We start from the raw sequence: 24,160 nt of genomic DNA, 5'->3' as shown, positions 1-24,160 counted from the left end.
TACAGGAGTAGAGTTAGGGTTGCAGTTTGTGAGGCTTATCATAACATTGCTCAACTCTCTTTCCAGTTTTTGCTCTTCCTATAATCCAGTTTTTTTTGTTGTTGTTGTTCTTGAGTTGGCCACACTTACATTATCGGCTTTCTCTTCCATTAATTGAAAACATATAAAAACTTCCAGATGATATGGGAACTTTATTTAGAAATTGAATAACTGCAAAGAATTAAATTCAGAAAGAGTTTCCTTAAGCCTAAAAATAGGGTAAACTGCAGCAATGTTATGAAAATGACCAAAATGCCCCAGTGACCCCAGAAAAAGTGAGCACCCGAGTTCTTCCCAACACAATGGAACCCTTCACCACATGTGGTCTCATTCACTGGTTTGCCCAGGGCAGCAAACTGACCCACAAGGGCAAGGAAACAGAAAAAGAAAAGACACAGTTCAGAGAGATCAACATACTTTTGGAATTTGGAATGCTTATGTATTTTTTGTAGAAGTTGTCAAATTTTTCTGTAAAGGTCCAGAGAGTAAATGTTTCAGCCTTTGTGGTCTTTGTGGTCTTCATCAAAATTATTCAGCACTGCCATTATCACAGGAATACAGCCAAAGACAAGAAATGAACAAATGGGCATGACTGTGTTCCAATAAAACAGCTTATTTACAAAAGCAGGCTGTAGGTGGGCTCTAAAACACAGGCCGGTTGTCTGCCAGTCCCTGTGTTACTGGCTGCGGGACAGCAGGCCAGAGACATCTACAAACAGGAGTCAGGGAAGAAGGGCTAAAGGATGGAGTCAGGGACTGCGACGCTCACAGCATTTCCTTTTCCTTGTGGACTTGTAGGTGGCCTACATTTTCCCAACCTCTCTCATAGTTAAGCGTGGCCATGTGACTGAACTCTGAATAATGGAATATGAGCAGAAATAAAGTCTTCCATCTTCAGGCCTGGCTCCTTAAAAACGTCCCAGGAGATCTCTGCATTCTCACTTGGTCTTCCCTTATCTGCTGGCTGGGTACAGAGGACCCGTGGGGAACTCCGTGGCCCTGGAAGGAAGGTATGCCAAGTGGCAAAAGCAGAGAAGTAGAAGAAACCTAGGTTCCTAGATAACGGGTTTAAGCAGCGCTTCCTTGCCAACACCCTTGGGCTTGGACAGGAGGTGGGCGTTATCTTTTTATTTTGCAAATTGCTGAAGTTGGGAGTTTGTTGGTAGAGCAGTCAGGGTTACTGATTGTAATACAGAATCCAAGGGTCATGTTGCCTTCAGTCACAGACACCTTCCCCGCTGCCTTCCCTTTCCCAAAACCCAGAAATTGGATGCAACATGTACTTTTAAACTTGTGGCAAGGATAGGGTTGAAATCAGCAGAGTTTTTTTTTTTTAATTTGGGGCTAAAAAAACAGTCACAGCCTGTGATCCTGCCCTAACTGCAAATTTAAGTCTGTTTTTTTTTAAAGGAGTTTTCAGATGTTTTGTGTAAAATGAGTCTATTTGATTTTCATACCAGCTTTGTGAGCAAGGGTATTAGTTAGAACCCTTTAGTTTTGAGAAGCTGAGACCATTTAAGCTAACTGTGAGCAAAACTGGGGAACTTATGTTAAAAGATGAGGGCATTTCCTCAGACCTGAAGATAGAAGGAAAGCTCGGTCTCAGGCCAGGCCAGGGTTCGGCAACTGGAAATCAGTCAAGACCATCTCTCAGCTCTGCCTCTCCCACGAGCTGCTCTGTTCTTCTATAGCCCAACTTCTTCTCTCAAAGAGGGCCAAGCCCAGAGACTGAGGCTTTTCATTTCTTCCTTTCAAAAAATCAATTCAGACTGAGCCTGAACCCCCTGGTACTTATTCTAAAATCCCAGGAGAGGCTCAGGATCGACATGTGCACACTGCTATATTTAAAATAGATAACCTACAAGGACCTACTGCGTAGCACAGGGAACTGGGCTCAATATTCTGTAACAATCTAATTAGGAGAAGAATTTAAAAAAGAATAGATCCATGTATACGTATAACTGAATCCCTTTGTTGTACACCTGAAGCTAACACAACATTACTAATCAACTCTACTCCAAGATAAAATAAAATGTTTGATAAAATAAAATGTTTTTAAAAATAAAATATAATCCCAGGACAGGAAGTCTGGTTAGACCTATGTGAGGGTGGTGTCCACTCCTGGTTCAACCTGCTGTGGCCACAGGTTGGGCCATCCTGGGGCAACTCCCCATGCAGGTAGACAGGACAGATATGTTTTCCTTCTTTTAATCCGATTAGACCTACAGGCAGGGCAAACATTCCCACAAGAAAAGTGTGGCACAGACATTACTGACTTTGTGAAAGCCACCTAGATGCCTCAGCAAGGCTGGTGTCACAGCCATCCTTGCTGTTTATCCCATTGCCCCATCTCTCACCACAGGTATCCAGCTTCCCACACAAATTAGTCTTCAGATATTTACCAAAAATGCAGCCTTCTCCAAAGGCAGCTCTGGATTTCCCTACTGCCCTTCCAAAGCTTATGCTTGCTTTGCCATGACAAGCAGGAGTAAGTTGTGGGAGAAACAGGAGGGCCATGGATTTCCGCAAAGCAGGGTGGTTTGTAAAGTGAAAGTGAAAGTGAAAATCACTTAGTTATGTCTGACTCTTTGTGACTCCACAGACTATATAGTCCATGAAATTCTCCAGGCCAGAATACTGGAGTGGGTAGCCGTTCTCTTCTCCAGAGGATCTTCCCAACCTAGGATTGAACCCAGGTCTCTCGCATTGCAGGCAGATTCTTTACCAGCTGAGCCACTAAGGGAAACCCAAGAATACTGGAATGGGTAGCCTATCCCTCCTTTAGCAGATCTTCCTGACCCTGGAATTGAACCAGGGTCTCATGCATTGCAGGCAGATTCTTTAATAGCTGAGCTACCAGGGAATCATTTGGAGATCTTCTGGTATAAATCACTCCTAGACTCTAGGCTGAAAATTACCTAAGCAGTATGATTACTACTATTGTTGTTGTTCAGTCGCTAAGTCATGTCCAACTCTGCGATTACATTCATCACAGCATGCCAGGCTTCCCTGTCCTTCACTATCTCCCGGAATTTGCTCAAACTCATGTCCACTGAGTCAGTGATGCCATCCAACCATCCCATCCTCTGTCGTCCCCTTCTCTTCTTGCCCTCAATCTTTCCCAGCATCAGGGTCTTTTCCAATGAGTCGGCTCTTCACATCATGTGGCCAAAGTATTGCAGCTTTAAGCTTCAGCACCAATCCTGTCAATGAATATTCAGGGTTGGTTTCCTTTAGGGCTGACTGGTTTGATCTCCAAGTGACTCTCAAGAGTCTTCTACAGTACTAAATAATACAATTAATTTAAAAAAAATTGTACAGGTAGCAATAGATCAGGAAGTTCTGGTGTACAGAAATCTTCTCTGTCAGTACTGGCCTAGCATAGCTCTTGATACCTCGTAGTTACTCAATACATGTTTGTTTAAAGACTAAATGAATGTGTGTTTGCTGCAGAAAAATCAGAATGTATTGAACAGCAAAAGGAAGACAATAAAATTTACACATAATCCTGTATTACCCCTTGAAATGTGTCCCTCATGCATTTTTACAAAAATAAGATTTTATTGTACCTACTGTCTTGTTTGTTTCCTTCCTTCCTCTCCCTCTCCCTACTGTTTTTTCCTCCTTTCTTTCACTTTACAGTATTTTAGTAGTAACAGTCTAGGTAGGATTCATCTTATGATCACACTTATTTATTGAAGCTATTCTCCATTTAGGTTGTTTCCAGCTTTTCCCCTGTTTTAAATAGGCTGTAAAGAATTCCCTGGCATCTCAGTCTTTAGGCATATCTTAGACTGTTTCCTTGGGTAAGTTCCTAGAAGTGGAATTCCCAACTGCACTTTCGATGGGAATTTCGAATGGCAGATGCACTTGTGATGCTTTTTGCCAAATGACTTGCCAACAAAGCTCTTCAAAGCATACTTCTCCCAGCACTGTTTGAGAGTGTCTGTTTCCAAAGGCCTGAATTTTAAAAAGTGTTCTCTTCTGCTTTATAAAATGCCTTTAGGAAGCCTGTCTCTTTTTCTTGTCCAGGTGAGACTCCTGACAGGAAAGGCTGGCCTGGGCATCTTGGTACTTCAGGAGGCTGTGTGCTGGGAGGTCCGTGGGAAGCCTGTCAGGAGGGCTTTAATCTGGAACAGCCTCTTGGCCCATCAGCTGCCCTTTGCACTTCAGAAAAGGAACAGAAAATAGGAAGTCTCAGCGTTCACACCCTCTGAAGCGCGCAAACTATTGTTTGACAAGCAGAGAGATTTCTTTTTACAGTGTTTTCAGCAGAAATCGAACCCTTTGGAGGCCAGAGGCCACAGGATATGATGATTATAGGAACATGACATTGACCAAGTGAGTGTAGCCCAAGTCCAAGGACCACACAAGGCTGTCACTTGGCTCCTTCCCACCTGGGAATAGAGGTGAGCCCAAGTCTTGATTGGGCCAAGCCCTAGATGGCCAGGCTCATCACCAATGACCTGAGAACCACATTATATTATTGGTCGTTATTGGAAGTGTGTTTAGACGCTCAGTCATGTCCAACTCTTTGTGACCCCATGGACTATAGCTTGCCTGGCTCCTCTGTCTATGGGGATTCTCCAGGCAAGAATACTGGAGTGGGTTGCCATGCCCTCCTCTAGGGGATCTTCCTAATCTAGGGATCAAACCCAGGTCTCCTGCATTGCAGGCGAATTCTTTACTGTCTGAACCACCAGGAAGCCCATTATTGGAAGGAGATCTATTAAAAGCTCATCATTTGGGGCATGTAGTGGTGAAGAGAAGTGTAGAAACAGAGAGTGTGCCTCCTCTCTGTTCTCCTTGTCCCGAGTGAGGCTCCAGATGTTACAGGCTTGACTCTGCAGTGCAGCCTTAGTTCAGCCCACCAAGGGGTCAAACACACACTGTCCCTCCCCGACATGGACTGCTCAGGGTCCCGCTTCAGGGTATGGAGCGGCTCCAATAGTTAGGGGAACTTGAGGCCCAGCATCCCCATCTTTCTCACTGTCCCCGCCCATCCTTCTCTGGGTCTATATTCCCATTTGCCAGCCTAACATGGAGGGTCCTTAGGGACCCTTGCCCTTCCTCATTTTATAGGGATGAACAGCCCTCCACAAGGGGGAGAGTCCCATGGGCAAGCTCATCCCTGAGAGCCAGTGACTGATAGGAATGTGGGTGGCAGGCACACCTGGCAGAGTTGGCCTTTGGCACTTGTCTTTGGGTAATTATGTCATTCTTAGGTACCATTGGGCTTCCCTGATGGCTCAGATGGTAAAGAATCCGCCTGCAATGCAAGAGACACGGATTTGACCCCGGGGTCAGGAAGATCCCCTGGAGAAGGGAATGGCTACCGACTCCAGTATTCTTGCCTGGAGAAGCCCATGGACAGAGGAGCCTGGTGGGCTACAGTCCATGGGGTCGCAAAGAGTCGGACATGACTAACACTTTCACTGTCACTTTAGGTACCAAGGTGGCGGTGGTTTTAGTCGCTAAGTCGTGTCTGATTCTTGCGACCCCATGATGATCAGTTTACCCCTGTTCTCTTTCAACAGACTTTCTGCTGGAAGCATCTCCGTGGACCTGAACTGAAGGCCATGCTTCCGGCAGACTACTGTATCTGCATGCAGCGTCCCAAATTCACTTGACAGGGCTTCATCTCAGTCCTTCTCTTTTTGGGCCTCCAACTACATTGAATAGGCCCTTCTCTGTTTCCACATCTTTTTCCCCTTACCCTTGAAGCAAAATTCAATTTCTCGGAGAGTTGCCTTCATTACTCACTAAGCTGGGATAATCCCTGGAAAACACGTGAAGTACACGGAGTACCCGGCTCCCTGCATTTCAGTGCCACTCAAGCAGCCTCGGAAACTCCCATCTCACCTCCACTTCTAATGTTGCCTCCTCCTGCTCCAGGATTTTCTCCTGCCGTATGTCCTAGCCTAGGAGGCAGGTCTATGGCAAACTGTGATTTTAAGCAGTTGACTTCATCTCCCTGGAACTTAGTTCTAAAAAAATGACAATATCAGATCACTGAATGATCTATGCCCCCTGTCAGTTCCCCCTCTCACCTTAGACCTAGCCTTCCAGGTCCCACTCCTGCAGGATCAATATGCTGTCCTTCCAGACCTTTTCTTTGAATTCTTCCCAAGTGTCTTCTAGAGGCAGGGTCGCACCTCCAGAGTATAACTCTCCTGTGGGGAACAGCACACCCTGGATTGGGGGTGAGTGATGCTCTGGAGCCTGATTTTGTGGTGGCCACCACTCACTGCAAACAAGCAGCCACCCAGAACTTGCTTGTCTCAGTGGTACTCTCCTGGCCCAGACACTCTGCTTATACAAATTCATGCATAAGTAGGAATTTTCCCTCTGTTAAGTCATGGGTGAGGTGAAGTGGACTTTGAGCCTATTGCACTGTGAACACAAACTAACTTTAAATTTCATGGTGGTGTCTCACATATAGAGGTGTTCATCAAAACCTGTGTAGGGCACTCCATCTGACCCTGCTGACCTAAAAAGAGTCTGATGTTTTTTCTTTGCTCAACTAGGGAGTTACTTTTTTTGGAAAAGAGAAAGTCTTGCCCTTTTCTCCTCTAGCGCCCTGAGTGGGCTGTCACAGGTTCTAGATTGGATTCAGAAAAGAAGTGTGTGCTCTTTGGGTTAAAGATGAAAGCCATTCAGGAGAACTGAAGGCAGTTAGAAAGCAGGCAAATGCAAACACAGTCTCATAATCTCACATCTGCAAATGACTGAGAATCTACCCACAAAGTAGGATGTGACAACCTGGCTGAGTAATCAAAGCAGCAGTCTGCTCAGTGAGGAAAATCTTAAACAAACTAACAAACACCCCCCACCTCCAAACCCCTTAACAAACAAAAACCAAAATAAACCTAGAAAACCCAAACAACAACAGTAACTACAAGATTGGATGACTGCTAAGCCTCTTAGGACTCCCCAGAATTACCGCTGAGCAAGCTCATTAAGGCCTAAGTGGTCGTTTTCCATCTGCCTGTAGCTGTTGGAGGCACTCGGGTGGCTCGTTGGGATAAGGATGCTCTGTCATTGCTGTTTTACCAGCCGCTAATCAATCCCTGTGACCCAGCGCCGGGAGGAGGGTCAGGCACAGGAACCTCCCCTGAAGACTCAGCTGAGACGTTAACCAGAGTCCCAGCTCCCCCTCAAGAATGGCCTGGGGGAGCTGAGATGGAACACCGCTTTCTCGGGCCACTCGTCACCCTTCCTGAACTGGTGATCACTGAGTCTCCTCAGAGAGCCCTGCCCAGGATCCCGACAAGCAGTGAGGAGCAAAGCCACACTGTGGACAAGCACTTAAGCACCCTGGATTTGTTTTTCTCATTGGCAACGTGAGAACCTCGCCAACTCTACCACCCAGGAGGTACCAGGACTGCTAAGCTGGGTCCAGAATATAAAGGATCAGGTGAGGGAGTCGTTACTCTTAACAGCCACCACTTATCAAGCTCTTATTACACACCAGGCGCCATGCTCAGTGCCTTATGGACCTCCTTTTGCTTAAGCCTTACAGTCGTCTTGCAAAGAAGAGTCGTGCAAGCCCCTATTACAGAAGAGAAAAGTGAGGAATGATAAAAAAAAAAGAGTTCAGACTTGTCAAGACTTACACAAAGAGATCATGGAGCTGGTAAGCAGCAGGATTTGAATGCCAATCTCTTTCCTAATGCTTTTATCCTTTGCACGGTACCTCTGAGTGGAGAGAAGCTGGTCCCCTAAAAAAACTGTTGCCAAATACAAAGAAGGCACACTTTATGGAGGACCAGTCAAACCTTCAGATGACTGCAGCACTGGAAGATACTGTAACTGTCATGTCATGAGAGACCCTGAGTTAGAATTACCCAGCAAAGCTGTTCCTAGATTCCTGTGTGAGATAATAAATGATCATTGTTGCTGTAAGCTTGTACATTTTGGGATAATTTGTTGCCCAGCAATAGATAACCAATACTGCATTTGTTGACCATTCATTCATCTGACAGACATCCATTTATTATTTATTGTGACACGCCCCATGCCACATGCTTAGGGTGCGGTAGTGAACATGGTCAGTATGGTACTTGCCCTGATGGAAATGATCGTTTAGCAGGAGAGATGAACATTAAGCAAGCAGACAAACAGGTCAAAGAACACTGAGAGAGAGGAGGCACCTTCTTTAAAATTAAGTTGTTGGGAAAGTTGAAGAGGAGATATTAAACCTGAGGAAGCTAGAACCAGAAAGTTCTGGCATTTTCCTCTTAATGGCCTCATTTTTGGCTGCCTTGAGTTCTTCTGGAAAATGACACAGGGTACTAAAGAAACTAGAAATCAAAATGATGGAGAATTCTTATTTTTCTTAGGGAATGAATCTCCCCTATGGAGAAAGTGACCTTTTGCTAGGTGAGTGCTTTAAAATGCCCCCTGGGAAAGCTGGTACAGGTCAAATAGCTCTGCATTAGGAAAGGAATTAGGGAGATTTAAGAAGCAACCATGGAGAGGGTTGGAGAGGGCTAGAAGCTAAAGAGGGACTTGGGGAGAAAAAAAAATCTAGTGAGGATTTTTATCCCTTTGTTTCTCATGTAAAGTGTGGTAAAACGCTCTCTCTCCCACTGGCCATTCTTGGCCAGTATAATCTCTTAATCTTTGAGGATGTGACAAGAAGGACAGAGGAGAATATGCCTGCTTTCCAGAATGTCTTCAGGTGAACCCCAGACTGTTCACATGAGACCAGCCACTTACAGTAACGTTGAATAAATATATAAACACAGTGGTGTTAACCATAAAAAAAAGAAAGCTTCAGATCTTCATGGCAATTCCCAGTGCTGTGGGGCCTGCGCTCTTGATGCTCATCAGAGGCATCGGTGCCCTGCTGACAACTGGGCAGAGGTTGCTGAAGGCAGGGCCCAGGCAGGTGCTGCAGTAGCTGTCAGCCCTGGCGGCACCTGGCACCATGCTTGGCACTCAGGAGCAGCTCAGAAATGTTGGCTGCATGCTTCCTGCACCGCCACTTCCTTGTCCTTCAATGCTCTGGGGAGCCGGGCTTACAGGGGAGTGGGGCTTACAGGGAGCAGGGTGTGGGTTGCAGCCCCTTGTTCCTAGATTCAGGAATGGCTCCATTGCGCTGGGCCTGGGACAGTGTGAGTGACAACACAGATCTGACCACATAGTTGCCACTTTCTTCTGAAGCTTGCCTGTCTTCCTGAAACAAACCCCCTTGTGGACTCTTTTTCTATTTCCCCTGGGGTAAGTTCTTTCCGGTGGGTGTCTTGATCTCTTCTATGAAAAGGCCTCCACTTCTCCACTAGCCTTCAGGATGTGTCTAGACTTTCCTGAATTTGAGAGTGAACATGGCTTAGGTTCAAATAGGAATTTCTACTACCTGTCATATGCATAGGAGGATTGAGACCAAACATAAGCCCATCAGGGTCTGATGTTCTAGACCTGCAATGTCCAATATGGTAGCCATGAGCTACATTTGGCTATTTAAAGTTACGTTAATGAGGGACTTCCTTGGTGGTCCAGTGATTAAGAATCTGCCTTCCAATGCAGGGGATGTGGGTTCAATCGCTGGTCTGGGGAACTAAGATCCCACATGCAGTGGAGCAACTAAGCCCATGTGTCACACATACATACACAAGGACACATACAAAAAGTTAAGTTAATGAAAATTCAACAAAATTTAAAATTTAGTTCCTCAGTGGCATTAGCCACATGTGAAGTGCTTAATAGACCTTGTGGCTAGTGGCAACCATATTGGACTGTGTAAATTATATCAGTAGATAAAGCCTCCCCAACACCACAGTTTTATTGAACAGCCGTGTGTCTAGAGCCAGAACTCAAAAAATGGATTCTGCTATCAAAGAGCTGGCCATTATGTATACACAAGAAAACTATTCATTCAAGATAAACAGAAGTCTGTCTCATACATGGGATAGGCGCAAAAGTCAGCATATAAGGCAAAAATAGCTTCATGTCAAATTTTCCCTTGAAAAGTCCCTAAGGAAGGGGTCACTTGGGAGATGAACTCTCAGTGAATTCAAGACCACAATTTTTCATCCAGTGATAGAGCAGATCTTTGTTTCTTTGGCTGAGCACCAGAAAGATGTGATTTGCAGTTAGGAGCAAGCACGAGGAAGGTCAAAGATCTCTCTGCACATTGGTGTGACACTGCAGGGAGCCAGAGAGCCCAACTGTGAGAGACGCAGGAGACAGAAGCACCTGAATCACATGTGCATCCTTGGGCCCTCTGCTCCTTCGACGGGAGGGCAGGTGGAATTGCCCAAAGTGGTTAAGGCTTCTTTTTGTCTATATGGTGTTTTTTGTTTTGTGTTGTGTTTTGGTACCAAATGTGTGGAGGTGAAGTTGAATACATGAAATGCATTTACAATACAATTTCCCCACACACATTCCATGAAGACGTCATTTTCTTTTTTTTTTTTGGTATTGTTGTGGGGCATATGGGATCTTAGTTTCCCAACCAGGGATGGAACCCATGCCCTCTGCAATGGGAGTGTGAAGTTTGAACCCCTGGGCCACCAGGGAAGTCCAGGCCATCCTTTCTTTGCCGGGGGCATCATTAGAGAAAGGGTCTGCTCTCCACCAGAGACTCATGTGTTTTGTAATTAAAGAATACCAGGTTTCTCCTTGAACTCCTCCTTTGGGAGGCCAGAATCTCAATGACAACACTGAGTCCCGGAAAACACAACACTAGCCCCTCAGATTGGACCTGAAGTTGGTCTATGTACCGGGGTGTTTGGGTGTTGCCCAGAGAGCAAGGGGCATTCAGGCCGTTGGAAGCCCAGCTAAGGCCCCTTAGACCCAGATGCCCTCCTGGGTCACCCCAGTGGACAGGTTGTGTTCCTGGGAACTCCTGTCACATGTACTTCTCTGCCCATTCAGTCTGGCTCAGTATATCGACAGTCATCCTTATGTTTTATTTCATAGGTACCTGACCTGTCTTTCAGTAAGATCATAAATTCTTCAAGGGCAGATGGCATAGGTCTTTTATCTTTTAATAACCCACACTGTCTAACATGGTGCCTTCATATAAAAGTGCTCTGTTTTTATGCAGCTTCATCAGTTATGAGTGATTCTCTCAGGATGTGAACTAATTCTACACACGTGCTGTTAGAGCACCAACTATATGAAAAGGCCAGGATCTGCCCTTTCAATTTAGCAAGCTGAATTTTTAAAATCATTTACTTAATTTTGAAGTTGAGGATTGCAAGGGGATTCCCAAGTCAGGAATTTACATTTGTAAAAGCAAAGATAATGTTAGTTGCCTTAAAAACCTCAAACTATAAGGTAATCCCAATATTTGATGTTAACCAAAGCCTTACCAAAAAAACAGCATCTATTTATAACTTCCTCGAACAAAGAGACTATGATCTTGTGTCCGTACAGGTGTGTGTTTTTTTTTAAAAAATGAGGGATTAAATGAATGGTTAGTTAGAATCTTAGAATAACAGACCACAGGATGCTAGGAAGACTCTCATTTAAAAAATTTTCTTTTAAGTCATATCTCATTATGTTGTATATTTCTTCCTTGTTCACCTTTCACAGCATTAAAAATAATTTTATGCTGAACTTAAGGTGATTTTTATTGCATTAGGAGAAACCCAGGCTTTCTAATGTTGGAACAGCTGTGATAATTCAAAGTAAAAAACATCCCTGAGTACATTTTACAAATATCATTCTACACATTGTCTAATACACTGCTAATTTTGGCTAGATTTTAAATAAAACAGGCTTCAATGAAATGATATGAAAAGTATGTTCCAATGGATTAGACACAGTTTCAAGGATTAACACTTTTAGTACTGCTTCTTACAAAATCATGCAGGATTATTACAGAAATTGGTATCATGATTATTTTAACTCTGGCCTTATCAGCTGTAAGAAATGCTTACACCACTATCACTGCTGGCTCTCAAAACACACTGTCACAAGTGTCATTATTTCCATTTCCCATGGGAGGCAGATTAAGACTGGAGATTCAAAGTGCCCGTCTGAACACACACAATATACACAATATATCCCCGAGGTCAAGATGGTTCTTCCTTCTCACCCTCATCACAGCCTCACTGCTTCTCTTCCCGTTCCCAGACTAACTGTTCAGGTAAGCTTTGATCATGTGCATCTGTCTTTTCAGAATTAATGACAGAATACTGACAGAAAGGGAGGTGCTGGAGTTAATGTCAAATGTTTCTTATTGTTCTTACTCATGAAAGCTTGGAAGATCCATCATCCCCAAGGTCTGTGGCTGGCTTGCCACTGCCAGAGCCTATTATTTAGAACTGTCTGTGTTGTCCTCTCAAACAACAAAGCCTGCTTCCCCTCTGTGTTTGCTCACCTCATCACCGTCTTTCCCTGGGAGATGGAAGGGTGTATCAAAGCAAGAGAAAGCGTCAGTGGCTATTTCTTCCCCTTCTTTCTCTAGGTTGAGTATTGTTTCGGCACCTTGTATATACCTATGTAAATTCATGATGAAATATATGCTTTCCAAAGCAGTTCTTTGCCTTTTGCAAGAGACTTAAAAAAAAAAATCATTGTGAAATTAACACAGTGATCAGGAAACAAGTTAGGCATGCATTACTGGGTACAAACTCAGCTGCTCTTTGTGAAAGGGAGACTTGAAATTTATTTCCAAAATGCTGTGAACAGCTCAGCTGGGGCATTACCACTTGCCCTCTACCCTTTTTACAAGTTACAAGCCACCTTGTATATTTACGTTATAGAAAAATTGGGCCCCACCCTGGCAATTCTGCAAATGAATAATTAATTGAAATGTTTACCAAGAAATGAGGTAAGCTTCTCCTAGAACCTTAATCTTTCTCAGAGCACCTGCTACTTAAAACAGGTGTCAGGGTCCTTTGGTGGCTCAGACGTTAAAGTCTGCCTGCAATGCAGGAGACCCAGGTTTGATCCCTGGGTCTGGAAGATTCCCTGCAGAAGGGAATGGCTAACCACTCCACTATTCTTGCCTGGAAAATTCCATGGACAGAGGAGCCTGGAGGGCTCCATGGAGTCACAAAGAGCTGGACACGACTGAGTGACTAACACACACAGAGGGTTCTAGTGAGGTCCTAAAGCCACCCCAGTAAGGAGGGTTCTTACACAACTCTGTTGAAAGACACTTCATTTTCCTACAGTGTTTATAGTGAGGGAGGGGTGGGAGTGAGGAAGGTTAAACCGGGGGCGGGGGGCATGGTGGGGGGTGGTGGGGAAAGACATAGTTGTAAAGTTACAATGAAAGTTGCGCAGTGGTTTTTTTGGCAAAGAAGGATGCCCCAGTGTTCATTTTCACAGAAAGATACCCACAGATCAGAATCCCACAGCCTGGCACAACTCAACAGCTTGATTCAGTGAATGTTTATGGAGCTGCTTAGTTTGGGACCTGGGACCACTGACACCATCAAGGATGTTTTTTAAAAATACAAACTCCTGAGACCTACTCCAGACCCATTGAAACATAATTTCACAGGGTGAGAATGGACTTTTACCCTCTAAGGAGGCTTCTTGGGTGATTCCTCGGCATACGGAAGTTTAAAAGCACCAGGGTCTGTTTTATTCATTGATGTGTTCAAGCATCTAGAACAGCAATTCAAATACCTGCTGAATGAATAAAGGTTCTTAAGTGTCTGTGGCACTCAGAGACTCCAGTTATAAATATCGTCTAGACTGTCTAATTCAAAATGCTGTCATAGAGCAGGGATACTGTTGTATCCCACGGGGGCAGAGGAAGCTCTCCCATCTCTGCCCAGCAGCCTCAGCAAATTATTCCCACTTTGACAGGGCTTTCCCTGCCTATGTATGTGCATGCCAAGTCGCTTCAGTCGTGTCCGACTTTTTGTGACCTCATGGACTGTAGCCTGCCAGGCTCCTCTGTCCATGGAATTTTCCTGGCAAGGATACTGGAGTGGGTTGCCATGCCCTCCTCCAAGGGATCTTCCCAACCTAGGGATCAAACTCAAAGTCTCTTTATATCTCCTGCATAGGCAGGCCCGTTCTTTACCACTAGTGACAACTGGGAAGCCCTTCCCTGCCTATACTTCACGGCAAAGACTGTGACAAAGACCAGCCTCACAGCTTTGCTTCCTTAAAAAATAAAAATTAAAAAAATAATAATAATAAAGGAAGGAATTAGTAAAACCAACTAAGGAATAAGTGAAGTCACTGTCGTGTCCGACTCTTTCCAACCCCATGCACTGTAGTCTACCAGGCTCCTCTGTCCATGGGATTTTCCAGGCAAGAATACTGGAGTGGGTTGCCATTTCCTTCTTCAGGAGATCTTCCCAACCCAGGGATTGAACCCGGGTCTCCCACATTATAGGCAGACACTTTACCGTCTGAGCCACAGAAAGTGAAGTCATTCAGTTGAAGAAATAAGTAGGTACCCTAAATCCAGCATATTGAGTAAATTTTCTTTCCTAAACCACCCATAACTAAAGCTAGGCAAACTTCTATAAGACAGTTTTATTTGTAGTCATAATAGTTAAGAGATCAATTTTCCTTCTTAATCATTCAAACCACAGGAAATATTGTATACACAATCTTGCTTTTGTATATACATGTGCTAGTAAGATTATATTAATAATTTATTAATAACCCACTACATCCTTAACAGGTGAATTAATCAAGAACCTGGTTCATCCATACAGTGGAATACTACTCAGCAATAAAAAGGAAAAACTTAATACACACAATATGAACCTCAAATGCATTATGCCAGAAACCAATCCCAAAGGATTATATGATTCTCTTTATATGACATTCAGGAAAAGGCAAAACTATAGGCAGGTGGAATGGGTCAGTTGTTGTCTGATTAGGCCTGGGAGTGGAGGTCATATTTAACCATAAAGTGACAACACAAGGGGGGTTTGGGGAGTGATGGGACAATTCTGTATCCTGTTTGAGGTGATTGTTATGTGAATCCATTCATGTACTAAAATTCACAAAACTGCACATCAAGAAATGTGAATTTACCATATGCAAATTGTATTTAAATATAACCCATTGCACACACAACTCATTAGGTCTCTGAGGCGGCCCCCTCAGACACTTTCCTTCCCTTGATCAGTTTATTAATGAGGAACACATAAACAAGTGGTCTTGGAGTGAGTGTGTGAAAGTGAGGGAGGGTTGCGCTACCAGATGGTCCATGCTAAGCACCTCACGTGCCTGTGCGCTTAGTCCCGTCCGACTCTTCGCAGCCCCATGGACTGTAGCCTGCCAGGCTCCACTGCCCATGCGACTTTTCAAGCAAGAATACTGGAGTAGGTTGCCAATTCCTTTTCCAGGGGATCTTCCTGACCCAGGGATTGAATCTGAGTCTCCTGTGTCTCCTGCACTGGCAGGGGGACGCTTTACCACTGAGCCACCCGGGAAGCCCAAGTACATTGCACCTGGTACCAAACTTAGCACCTTATAAATGGGAAACCATTTTGTAGAAAATTCCTTTATTATAGTGCAAATAACTTTCAGCAGTGACATCGTAACGCTAAAACACATTTAGCAACATTTTACACCACGCAGTAAATAAGAAAGTGTTTCTTTGAAAATATGTCATCATAGGAACATTATTTCTACATTAATAATGTAGCTGGAAAATGCCAAGGGTGTTTCTCTCAAGGCAAAAGGGCTCCTTCCCTCTTTTTAGATATTTTCTTTTTAATACAAATGAAAGGAGTTGCCATTTTAATAAATCATCAACAATGCTAAGAATGATCCCTTTGGAGGTTTTGAACTAAGACTGGCATGGTTTGAAATGGGGTTTCAAACTTTTTAAAAAATTAAGACAATTCTGGGATAGCCCAGAAAGTAGAAGTCACTTCTATTAACTTTTAAGAAGATACATACATTCACTCCAATTGTGATGCAGAAATGAACAGATTGTCTAAAGCCTGCCTATTATTCCCCCAGAGCCTGATTGTTATTTATGTTCCTTCGTTTTGGTCATATTGCAGAATTAGGGCTCTGGTCAGAAATAACACTTACACACCCAAATGCTTTCCTGTGAAGCTTAAAATTGCACTTTTCATCCTGAATTCCCACCTTAGACCTCACATGCTGATGAGAGGATGTGAACAGTTTCCAGCTAATAATTAATACAGCTGGACTAGCCTCCCGCTAACTTAATTATACCTGAATCAAACCATCACATCATTCAGATAAATTTCAGTAAGTTTAACCAAGAGGTTCTCACTGACCTCACAGAACAATGAAGGGTTAACAGTGTATCTTTACACTAAGCTGCCTAAGGGCTTGGCTGCTAACCAGTTAGCTGATAGGTAGAGAGAACACTGTTAGTTCCAACAGTTACACCCCCAACTCCTCCAGTCTGCTGAATTATGCAGTGGGTGGGAATGGATGCCCACTCAAAGAAAACCTCCTGTGTGTGGGGGGTCTTCTACCACAAGGAGAATCAAAACCCCTACCAACATATTTCAGGGTGCCCTCTAGGTCTCTCTACAAACACTTGACAAAATCTAGTGGCTGCACAAGGTTAGTCTCGGGCTCCAAAATACCCGGAGCCAGGGCACAGCCCTCCTGGCTGAATATGGCTGGTTAAGTCAGCTGGGACATAAAGCTTTTCAATGTTCAGCCAGTCTTGTTGGATAAAGCATCTTCTTACATAACACAACGGAACTGTGCTAAACAGTTTCAAAGCTGAGGAGAATCCAAATATATCACCTATAAAAAAAATTCAAGATTTTAGTTTGCTTTTTCTTAAACTTTGGTACTGAAACACTTGTCTACATTCTTGACACGTGAAAATGACGTGGCCACTTCAGTGCCTCTGCATGTTGTGTAAAAAAACTCAAAAGCAAAGCAGGACAAGGATGTGTCATAACAAGACGCAGTATGCTGTACAAATAAAACCTAAATTATATATAAATACACCCCCTCCCCAGGACCCCCTTACCCCACCAACTAGCTGACCAGAGCAATGCCAAGGGTCCTTCTCTCCAAGGCCAATGCAGTTTATGAAATCCAGCACCCAGGACTCCAACCATCCCTGGCCTTGCAGTGACGTGTGCATCACTGCAGGCTTTTCCTGGAGACTCCCTGCTGTCTAATCAGTTCCACAAGTACAGGGAAACTCCCAGAGCTTCACTGCAGCATTCACACTATTGGCTGGACTCAAAGACCTAGAGTCCTGGGGAGTTAACTTTTCAGATAAACTAACTGGATCATTTGCTAGGTTGGATCTTGTCTTATCGTACTATCTCAGCAGAGCCCACACAGTAGGAAGCATCTTCTACTCTGAAGCTCCAAAGGCATTGCTTAGGGATTGGTGAGGGTCACATAATAAAAGTGATACAATGAGCTAACAGCTTAAGTTGATATAAATTATTTCCAAGTAAGTTATTTGGGGCCATTTGCTTCTGCTTTCCATTGCATTCCCAAATCATTTTCACACTATACCTTTAAAAATGTATATAATAGTCCATTTTTAAAACTATCAATGCAATCACCTCTTAATGTGTTTTCAATTAGCTTAACAACTTGATGAGCTACTATGTAGATCCAGTGAAAAGTAGTTAATTAGTCTTAAGGAAGTCAATACTGTGCCAATTTCACAGTATGGAGAAAAAGCAATGTAAGTAGAATTTTACATAATCATCAATAACTTGAAAAGCAGTCTTGCTGAACTGTTGCAAAGTTTTCCCAAAAGCACTTACAGCAATTTATATCAAGAGATCCTAAGTTTAGGGGTAGGAGGATAAGACTCAACTCTTTAAGGTAGAAACTCACCTTTCTCATGACTGTAATAGGTAATTTCCCCACTCAGACCTAAGATAATTAATTGTACATTCAAAAGTTCATAACAAGCTGTTCTTGAAACATTAATCATCTCTAACACATACACTGAGTAGAAATAAATAACTACAAGAAAGCTTAAAAAATCTGAGTTAACATTATGCTGTGCAAAAAGAAAAAAAAAAAAACCTTGAACAACCTACATTCTATGTTAAATACCCTGACTAAAATGTTGGTTGTGCTACACAATTCCACTTCAGTGCAGAAATGAGTTGATTTCTGTGTACCGTCTTTGTTGTTGTTGTTTTAAGTCTTTAGCACTTTTGTTCTAAATATCACCTTGCTTTGAAAAGATGAATAACTTACTACTGAATCACAAATCGTCACAAATCCATCTCAGTTTAGTCTGAATAAAATCCAGCATGAATGTATTACTTTGTTCTGGGAATAATGGCTCGGTGTCTTAGTTCCGATAGCTTCCTAAGAGCAAACCACCGTTGAAGTCATTTTGGGTTTAAACTGCACAGAAAGAAGAGACAGTGAAGTCTGCCTTTTTGTTTTCAAGTCTTTAGACCTTGCTAGGACACTTCTTCCAGATCAACAGTCAGGCAGTTGTGGCACCTGATGCTCTTTGAAACAGACGTGGTTTAAACATCAGCCAAGCTTAGTGATCTGGAGGTCTCCGTTGATCTTTATGGTGTCGATTGCAGATAATGTTTGAATGCGGTGGTAAAAATCAAAAAGTTGGTGTCCATCCACAAACACTCTAAAACGTGGGTGCTCACAAAGGATTTCCACCTGGAAGAAACAAAATAAATCCCTCAGTTCATAATTTCAATGAACGCTGCTAGGAAAAATGAAAGGCAACATCTTCAGTAGTTCTCAAACTCTACAGAGTACACTGGAATCAGACAGAAGGCTATAGAACAGACTGTTGGGCTCCGTCCCCCCAAATTTTCCATTTAGTAGGTCAAGGGTAAGGTCTAAGAATGTGCTTTTCCACCAAGTTCCAAGATGATGCTGGTGTTGCTGGAATGCGGGACACACTTTGGAAGGCACTGCTCTACACTATTCAATGTCCTTGAAGGATTTAAAATTGCCTTACTATTTCTCCCTTCTCATTGCATGCCAGAAAGTGATATAAGTGGTACAGATTTATCTATATGGCACTTAATGCCTCCATCCTCATCCCCTGAACAATTCTATCCCAACTTCAGAGAAGCCCCTCACAAGGCAGAGCAGGTACCCATTAGGAGCATGTAATAACAGTCTGGACACTCAAACAAGATAAACACTAAGCAGAGAAGGATACACAGTAATTACCATTGGACCAAGGATGTGTAATTAACAAGGCTTTGTTAAGCCAAACAAAAATACTGATTCCATATGGTAAAAGCTTTTTCTTCCTCTTTTTTCTAACTTAAGGAATTCACCATAGAGTTTAATCACTGGGTTTGCGCTATGTATTTATTAAAAGCATTTGTATTCATCATATAAGGAGAGACTCCATATGTGATATTAGTCACATTTAATGCATATTATTACTAAGATTATGTCAACGAGAAGGGCTGATTCCATCTCAATTTTGCTGTTGGGGAGCATTATTCCACTGGGCAGAAGCTTTGGTTACTCACTCATGAGCTCTGCATTAAGAGTCACCATTAAGAAACTGTCAAAGTTCAGGGGAGCCTCAGGGTCATCATCATTCTAGAGAAGGGTAGGGGTGCCTTCCCCAGGCTATGCTAGAAGGGCAATCAGTCTCTATTCTATCACTGATGTGAATGTCATAGATTCTTCTTCCCCCCCCAAGACTGCAAGATGGGAAGAAAAATTATGACTTATTCATAAGGCCCTTGTACATTTCTAGATGAGGAGCAACAGGTTAAGGGTAGTTCTGGCTTGTTAGGTATATATGAAACAGGGAGTTTTTAACCAAATTGTCATTATTATGATGTATGCTAACAAAGTGTAGGGTTTCCCTGGTAGCTTAGCAGTACAGAACTCATCTGCCCATGCAGGCGATGCAAGACACATGGATTCGATCCCTGGGTGGGGAAGATCCCCGGAGGAAGGCATGGCAATCCACTTCAGTATTCTTGTCTGGAGAATCCATAGGACAGAGGAGCCTGGCGGGCTACGGTCTGTAGGGTTGCAAAGAATCGAATACAACTGAAGTGACTGCACAACAAAGTATAATGCAGACACTTCATCACCAGGTCTGACATGTCAGTAAATTCTTTTCTAACACATTACTGACTTGCATCTTTTACTTGACATTGTCCTTCACAGAGGAAGGTGCGGCTTGTGCTATATGATGGGAATCGAAGTTTGGGCTGTGCTTACTGCCTGACAGATAGTGGGGAGCAAATCTATACTCATTCCGTCCCAAGGGAAGGAATCTATCAGCCACACAGCCTATGACAATGAAGTAGACTGAGGCTGCTTAACCCAGCATTAGTCACTCAGTCATGTCTGACTCTTTATGACCCCATGGACTGTAGCCTGCCAGGTTCCTCTGTCCATGGAATTCTCCAGGCAAGAATACTGGAGTGGGTTGCCATGCCCTCCTCCAGAGGATCTTCCCCACCTAGGGAACCTGGGTCTTCTGCCTTGCAGGCAGAGTCTTTACCATCTGAGCCACTAGGGAAGCCCCGGGGAGCAACGGCATGGCTAGTCCTCATTAGCAAAGGGAACAAGAGAAAATAAAATAATAATCACTCTATTCTTTAAAAAGGTATAACTGATATGGTCTGGTACTACTTAATGGTTGAGAAAAAATAAAGAAATTCTAGGTATTTATTAATATTTATTAAATAGCTATCTTAGGACAATTATCTATTAAATGCCTAGTACTATATTGAATACTACACAGAGAAGCATTTATTAACAATCTAGACATGTAAATATGGGTTTATTTACATGTATTGGCTAAACAGAACCAAGAGCTACTACTGACTGTTAATTCGTATCGGCAAACAGAGCTCTTTTGATCGTTTTTCTTTTTTTCACCATCAGGTGACAAATTTCCTGGACATGCAAAAATTCTGGCTGCTTAAAGCACTCTTGGCACATCTTAGATGAGAATATCACCATCCTGCCAATGGCCGGAACTGAAGCACTCGAGGTACTCACCCTGAATGGCTGGTCTGGGATGAATGGGAAGTAAGGGATCGCTGACTGTTCTTCACCCCTTTCCCCAGATATACAAGAATTTCTGAGTAGCTGCCGGTCTGTGAACACTGCTTTGAGTTCAATTGCCACGTCGGCGGGAGGATCTTCTGAATCACCACAGGTCAAGCTGATTGCAAAACTGAACAGAAAATCATCTCATTTATTCATGGTTGAGCAAAATAACATTTAACAAAGACCCAAGCTCTCATTTCCTTCTTCCTTTCCGGATTTGTCAGTTTTTAATGGGCCACCACTCTCCACAGGGCAGGGGTGGGGGTGTGATTGACTATGGAGAAGAAGGATTACAATCAAACTAGTTTATTTTGTTACCCACAGGAGGTGGCCCTGGAGAAAACTTTGACAGAGATGAAAATAACTAACTGTAGACATTTCAGATATCCCAAACTACCCACACATCTGTGTTTTAATCCATTTCTGAGGACTCGAAAACAGCCAGGGGAAATTGACCAAGGGAAACAATATCTTGTAGTTTGGTTCTCATTTATATTGATAGTTCTTACTCCAAGCACTGTTTGAAAAACATTAAAAAAAAAAAAAGTCCTCTGGCCTCCCTAAGGGTCAAAGAGAAAATGATGTGGGTCTATATTTATAATCTCTGATATAAATAGCTGTCTAGAGAAATGACCGCTGAGATTCATACACATTCTTTTCATGGGAACATAGTACTTTCTTGGCACTTGCAACCAGTAACACTGGCCACAGGGGTTGGAAGAGCAGCAGAAAGCCACAACAAGAGTGAGCAGCGCCTCGTAACTGCTGGATAGGTGTAAGTGTTGCAGTGAAAAAAAAAGAGGAAAAAGTTGTTTTGTTTTTTTCTCTTGCCCTTTTCTGAGCTCTTTTTTTCACTTTAACTGTTCCTGATCTGTAGTAGGTAATCAAGACTAACCTGATATGCTGATCACATTCTGTCTGGGGCTCACCTTTACAGCACTGTCTTTGCAGACGACCCCTCACAGCTCTTTTCCTTTCTTTTTGCATTACAGAAAGGTGGCCACAGTACAATTCATGCAAGACAATGGACCCAACTACTGGGCTACCTGATGGCCAGTCTTTGTTTTTGAAATGATCCAAAAGGAAGAATACAAGACCTTCACACCTTTGTTCCTCAACACCGACCCCCTCATCTATATAATTACCCCCACCCCCCTACCCCTGATTCCTCATGGAAGGGGCGCACAGTTCTTGAGGCTCTAGCCTGCTGTGTCTCCACTCCTCTGGCTGAGGATTAAAGCCACCCTTTTATTTCCTCCAAACTCTGTCTCCCTATTTTTCATTTGGCTTGGGTGGGCAGAGAAAGCCAAGATTTTTGACAGCATCATAGGAGACAAGGAATCTGCCTTACCTTTCTGGGTTGAGGTCTACAATGCCCATCACTAACACCTTCTTGCCTGGTCTCATGCCACCTTTAATATGCCCACAAAACGGCACGATCTATAGAGGATGAGAGCAGAAACAAAGTTTACAGTCTGTTAGGGAAGAGCCAAGCCCTCAGATCCTTAGGACTTGACCCATTTGAAAATGCAATTATAAACAAGAGGGTACAGGCAGACACCGAAGGGGGAACAAAATCATTTACCAGTCGTGGGAAGTACACGTCGGCTTGAACTGGAGAGCCCAAGGAGTTGTTTAAATGCCCATCATCTAGTTTCTAAAAATAGAAGCACACAGATTGGCTTTCCAAAGGCTTTCGGAGGTGGGTGTTAGCGGGAGCGGGGAAAAACCTATACAAATTTGGAGGAATCCAGCAGCCCTCCCCACAACATAGGCTCAGTCCACCGAATACCCGCTGAAAACCCCGGAACCAAACCCGTCCTTTCCATCAGGTAGCTAAGCGTCTGATGCTCCCCAGACCCTTCAGATCTAGATCAAAATGAAGGTCGAGGCCCACTGGGGAACCAGAGCCCCGCTCCGGAGGAGGGCAGGCTCCTCTCCAGTTGCAAACGCCCCTAGAACCTGTCGCCCAGGCCTGTCCTCCAGGACGTGGCTGGAGTGCAGCAGCCGCGCTCAACTTCTCCCGCTAGCCCCCGGCTAGGACCCATTTCCAAGGGGGAATCCCCGGGATGTCGTGGGGGGGAGGGGGAGCGGACACGGGGCGCGCGCGCCGGACACACACCCGCGCACACACACCTGGCTGGTGGCTACACGGCGCGGGGTGGGCTGTAGCTCACCCCCACCCGCAGGCCGCCCCCAACACCGCCACTCAGCCAGTGGTCCTGCCGCGGGGCACCCCTCCAGCCCTCCCCCTACTCCGGTCGCGCACAGCCGGCTCCCTCTAACCAGGTACTGGGGCGCCTTCTCCCGCCGGGGGCGCGGGGCTGGGCCTCCGCCAGGCGGGAGCCAGCGGCGGGGCCGTGCGGGCCGCGGGAAGGGGGCGCCTCGCCCGCACTCACCACCACTGCATCGCTGTCGGCCACCGACCCCGCCATCTTCTCGTGCAGCGCGGCGGGGTGCGCGGCTGGCGGCCGGGCGGCGGGGGACGTGGGACGCGGCGCGCGGGCGGGGATCCCGGGGCGGTCCTGCGCCGGGCGGGGGCGCGGGTCCGAGGCTGGCTGGGGCGCGCACACACGCGCGGGGACGCGCGCGCGCACGCCCGGGGGCCCGGCGCCGACCTGGCCGGCGGGGCCCGGGGGAGGGGGAGGAGTAGGCGGAGGCGGGGGAGGCGGCGCCGGCCCCAAGGTCGGAGGTGGCAGCCGCGGCCGGGACGGCGCTGCAGCGTCTAAGCTGATTTCTTCCTCGGGGTGCCGCTGCCGCCGCCCGAGGAAAAAGGTGGCGAGGGCCGCGCCGTGTCGGCCTAGGGCGGCATTTAAAGGCCGCCGGGGCCCGGCTCGGGAACCGGGAACAGGGCGGAGACCCGGCTGGGCTGCCGCGGCTTGCTCAGCTTGCCCTGCCCCTCGGCCATTGGACGGCGGCTGGAGGCTGGGGCGGGAGGGGCTGGCCAGCCAGTGTCGGGGCGTGCGAGGGGGCGAGCGCCTGGTCGGTCCTCTCCTGCGGCAGGGTGGGTGGGGCCGGGGGTGAGGAAGTGAGGCCGGGGCCTGCCAGGTGACAGGTGCTTGTGACATCCCCGCCCCTCCCCTCCGGTCACCCCCTTCCTTTTCTGGCTGCGCCTGGGGGCAGGTGGGACAGTGGAGGCCGAGATCCAGGGAAGATTGGAGGTGGAGATGGATTCCAGAGCTCGAGATTTCTT

The 24,160-nt window shown here is 45.1% G+C and overlaps 1 protein-coding gene and 1 long non-coding RNA gene across 3 annotated transcripts in view; one reads left to right on the top strand and one right to left on the bottom strand.

Moving 5' to 3' along the window:
• Nucleotides 1-15,462: 15,462 nt before the first annotated feature.
• Nucleotides 15,463-23,844, bottom strand: LGALSL (galectin like). Its single transcript, XM_043468889.1, has 5 exons — nucleotides 23,367-23,844; nucleotides 22,553-22,624; nucleotides 22,319-22,407; nucleotides 20,917-21,094; nucleotides 15,463-18,582 (listed from the first exon to the last, which is right to left on the bottom strand). The coding sequence occupies exons 1-5, from the start codon at nucleotides 23,400-23,402 to the stop codon at nucleotides 18,439-18,441; spliced, it is 519 nt and encodes a 172-aa protein (XP_043324824.1). The 5' UTR covers nucleotides 23,403-23,844; the 3' UTR covers nucleotides 15,463-18,438.
• LOC122441835 overlaps nucleotides 22,719-24,160 on the top strand; it is a 159,242-nt gene continuing 157,800 nt past the window's right edge. The window contains exon 1 of one of the 2 annotated variants that reach the window (XR_006269454.1): nucleotides 22,719-22,799. This is a non-coding gene — a long non-coding RNA (uncharacterized LOC122441835). Of the gene's footprint in view, nucleotides 22,800-23,161; nucleotides 23,257-24,160 lie in introns of those variants that run through there. The other variant, XR_006269451.1, reaches the window with a different exon arrangement.

The sequence above is a fragment of the Cervus canadensis genome, chromosome 5 (genome assembly GCF_019320065.1).
Source record: "Cervus canadensis isolate Bull #8, Minnesota chromosome 5, ASM1932006v1, whole genome shotgun sequence".
Lineage (NCBI taxonomy): Eukaryota > Metazoa > Chordata > Mammalia > Artiodactyla > Cervidae > Cervus > Cervus canadensis.
Note: the sequence above shows the minus strand (reverse complement) of the source record. Positions and strands in the feature narration are given on the sequence as shown.

Coding starts and splice junctions, on each gene's coding strand:
- LGALSL (XM_043468889.1), bottom strand. CDS start 23,402: ATGGCGGGGTCGGTGGCCGACAGCGATGCAGTGGTG. Junction 22,625..23,366: donor CCGACAGCGATGCAGTGGTG/GTGAGTGCGGGC, acceptor TTCTATTTTTAG/AAACTAGATGATGGGCATTT. Junction 22,408..22,552: donor ACGTGTACTTCCCACGACTG/GTAAATGATTTT, acceptor CATCCTCTATAG/ATCGTGCCGTTTTGTGGGCA.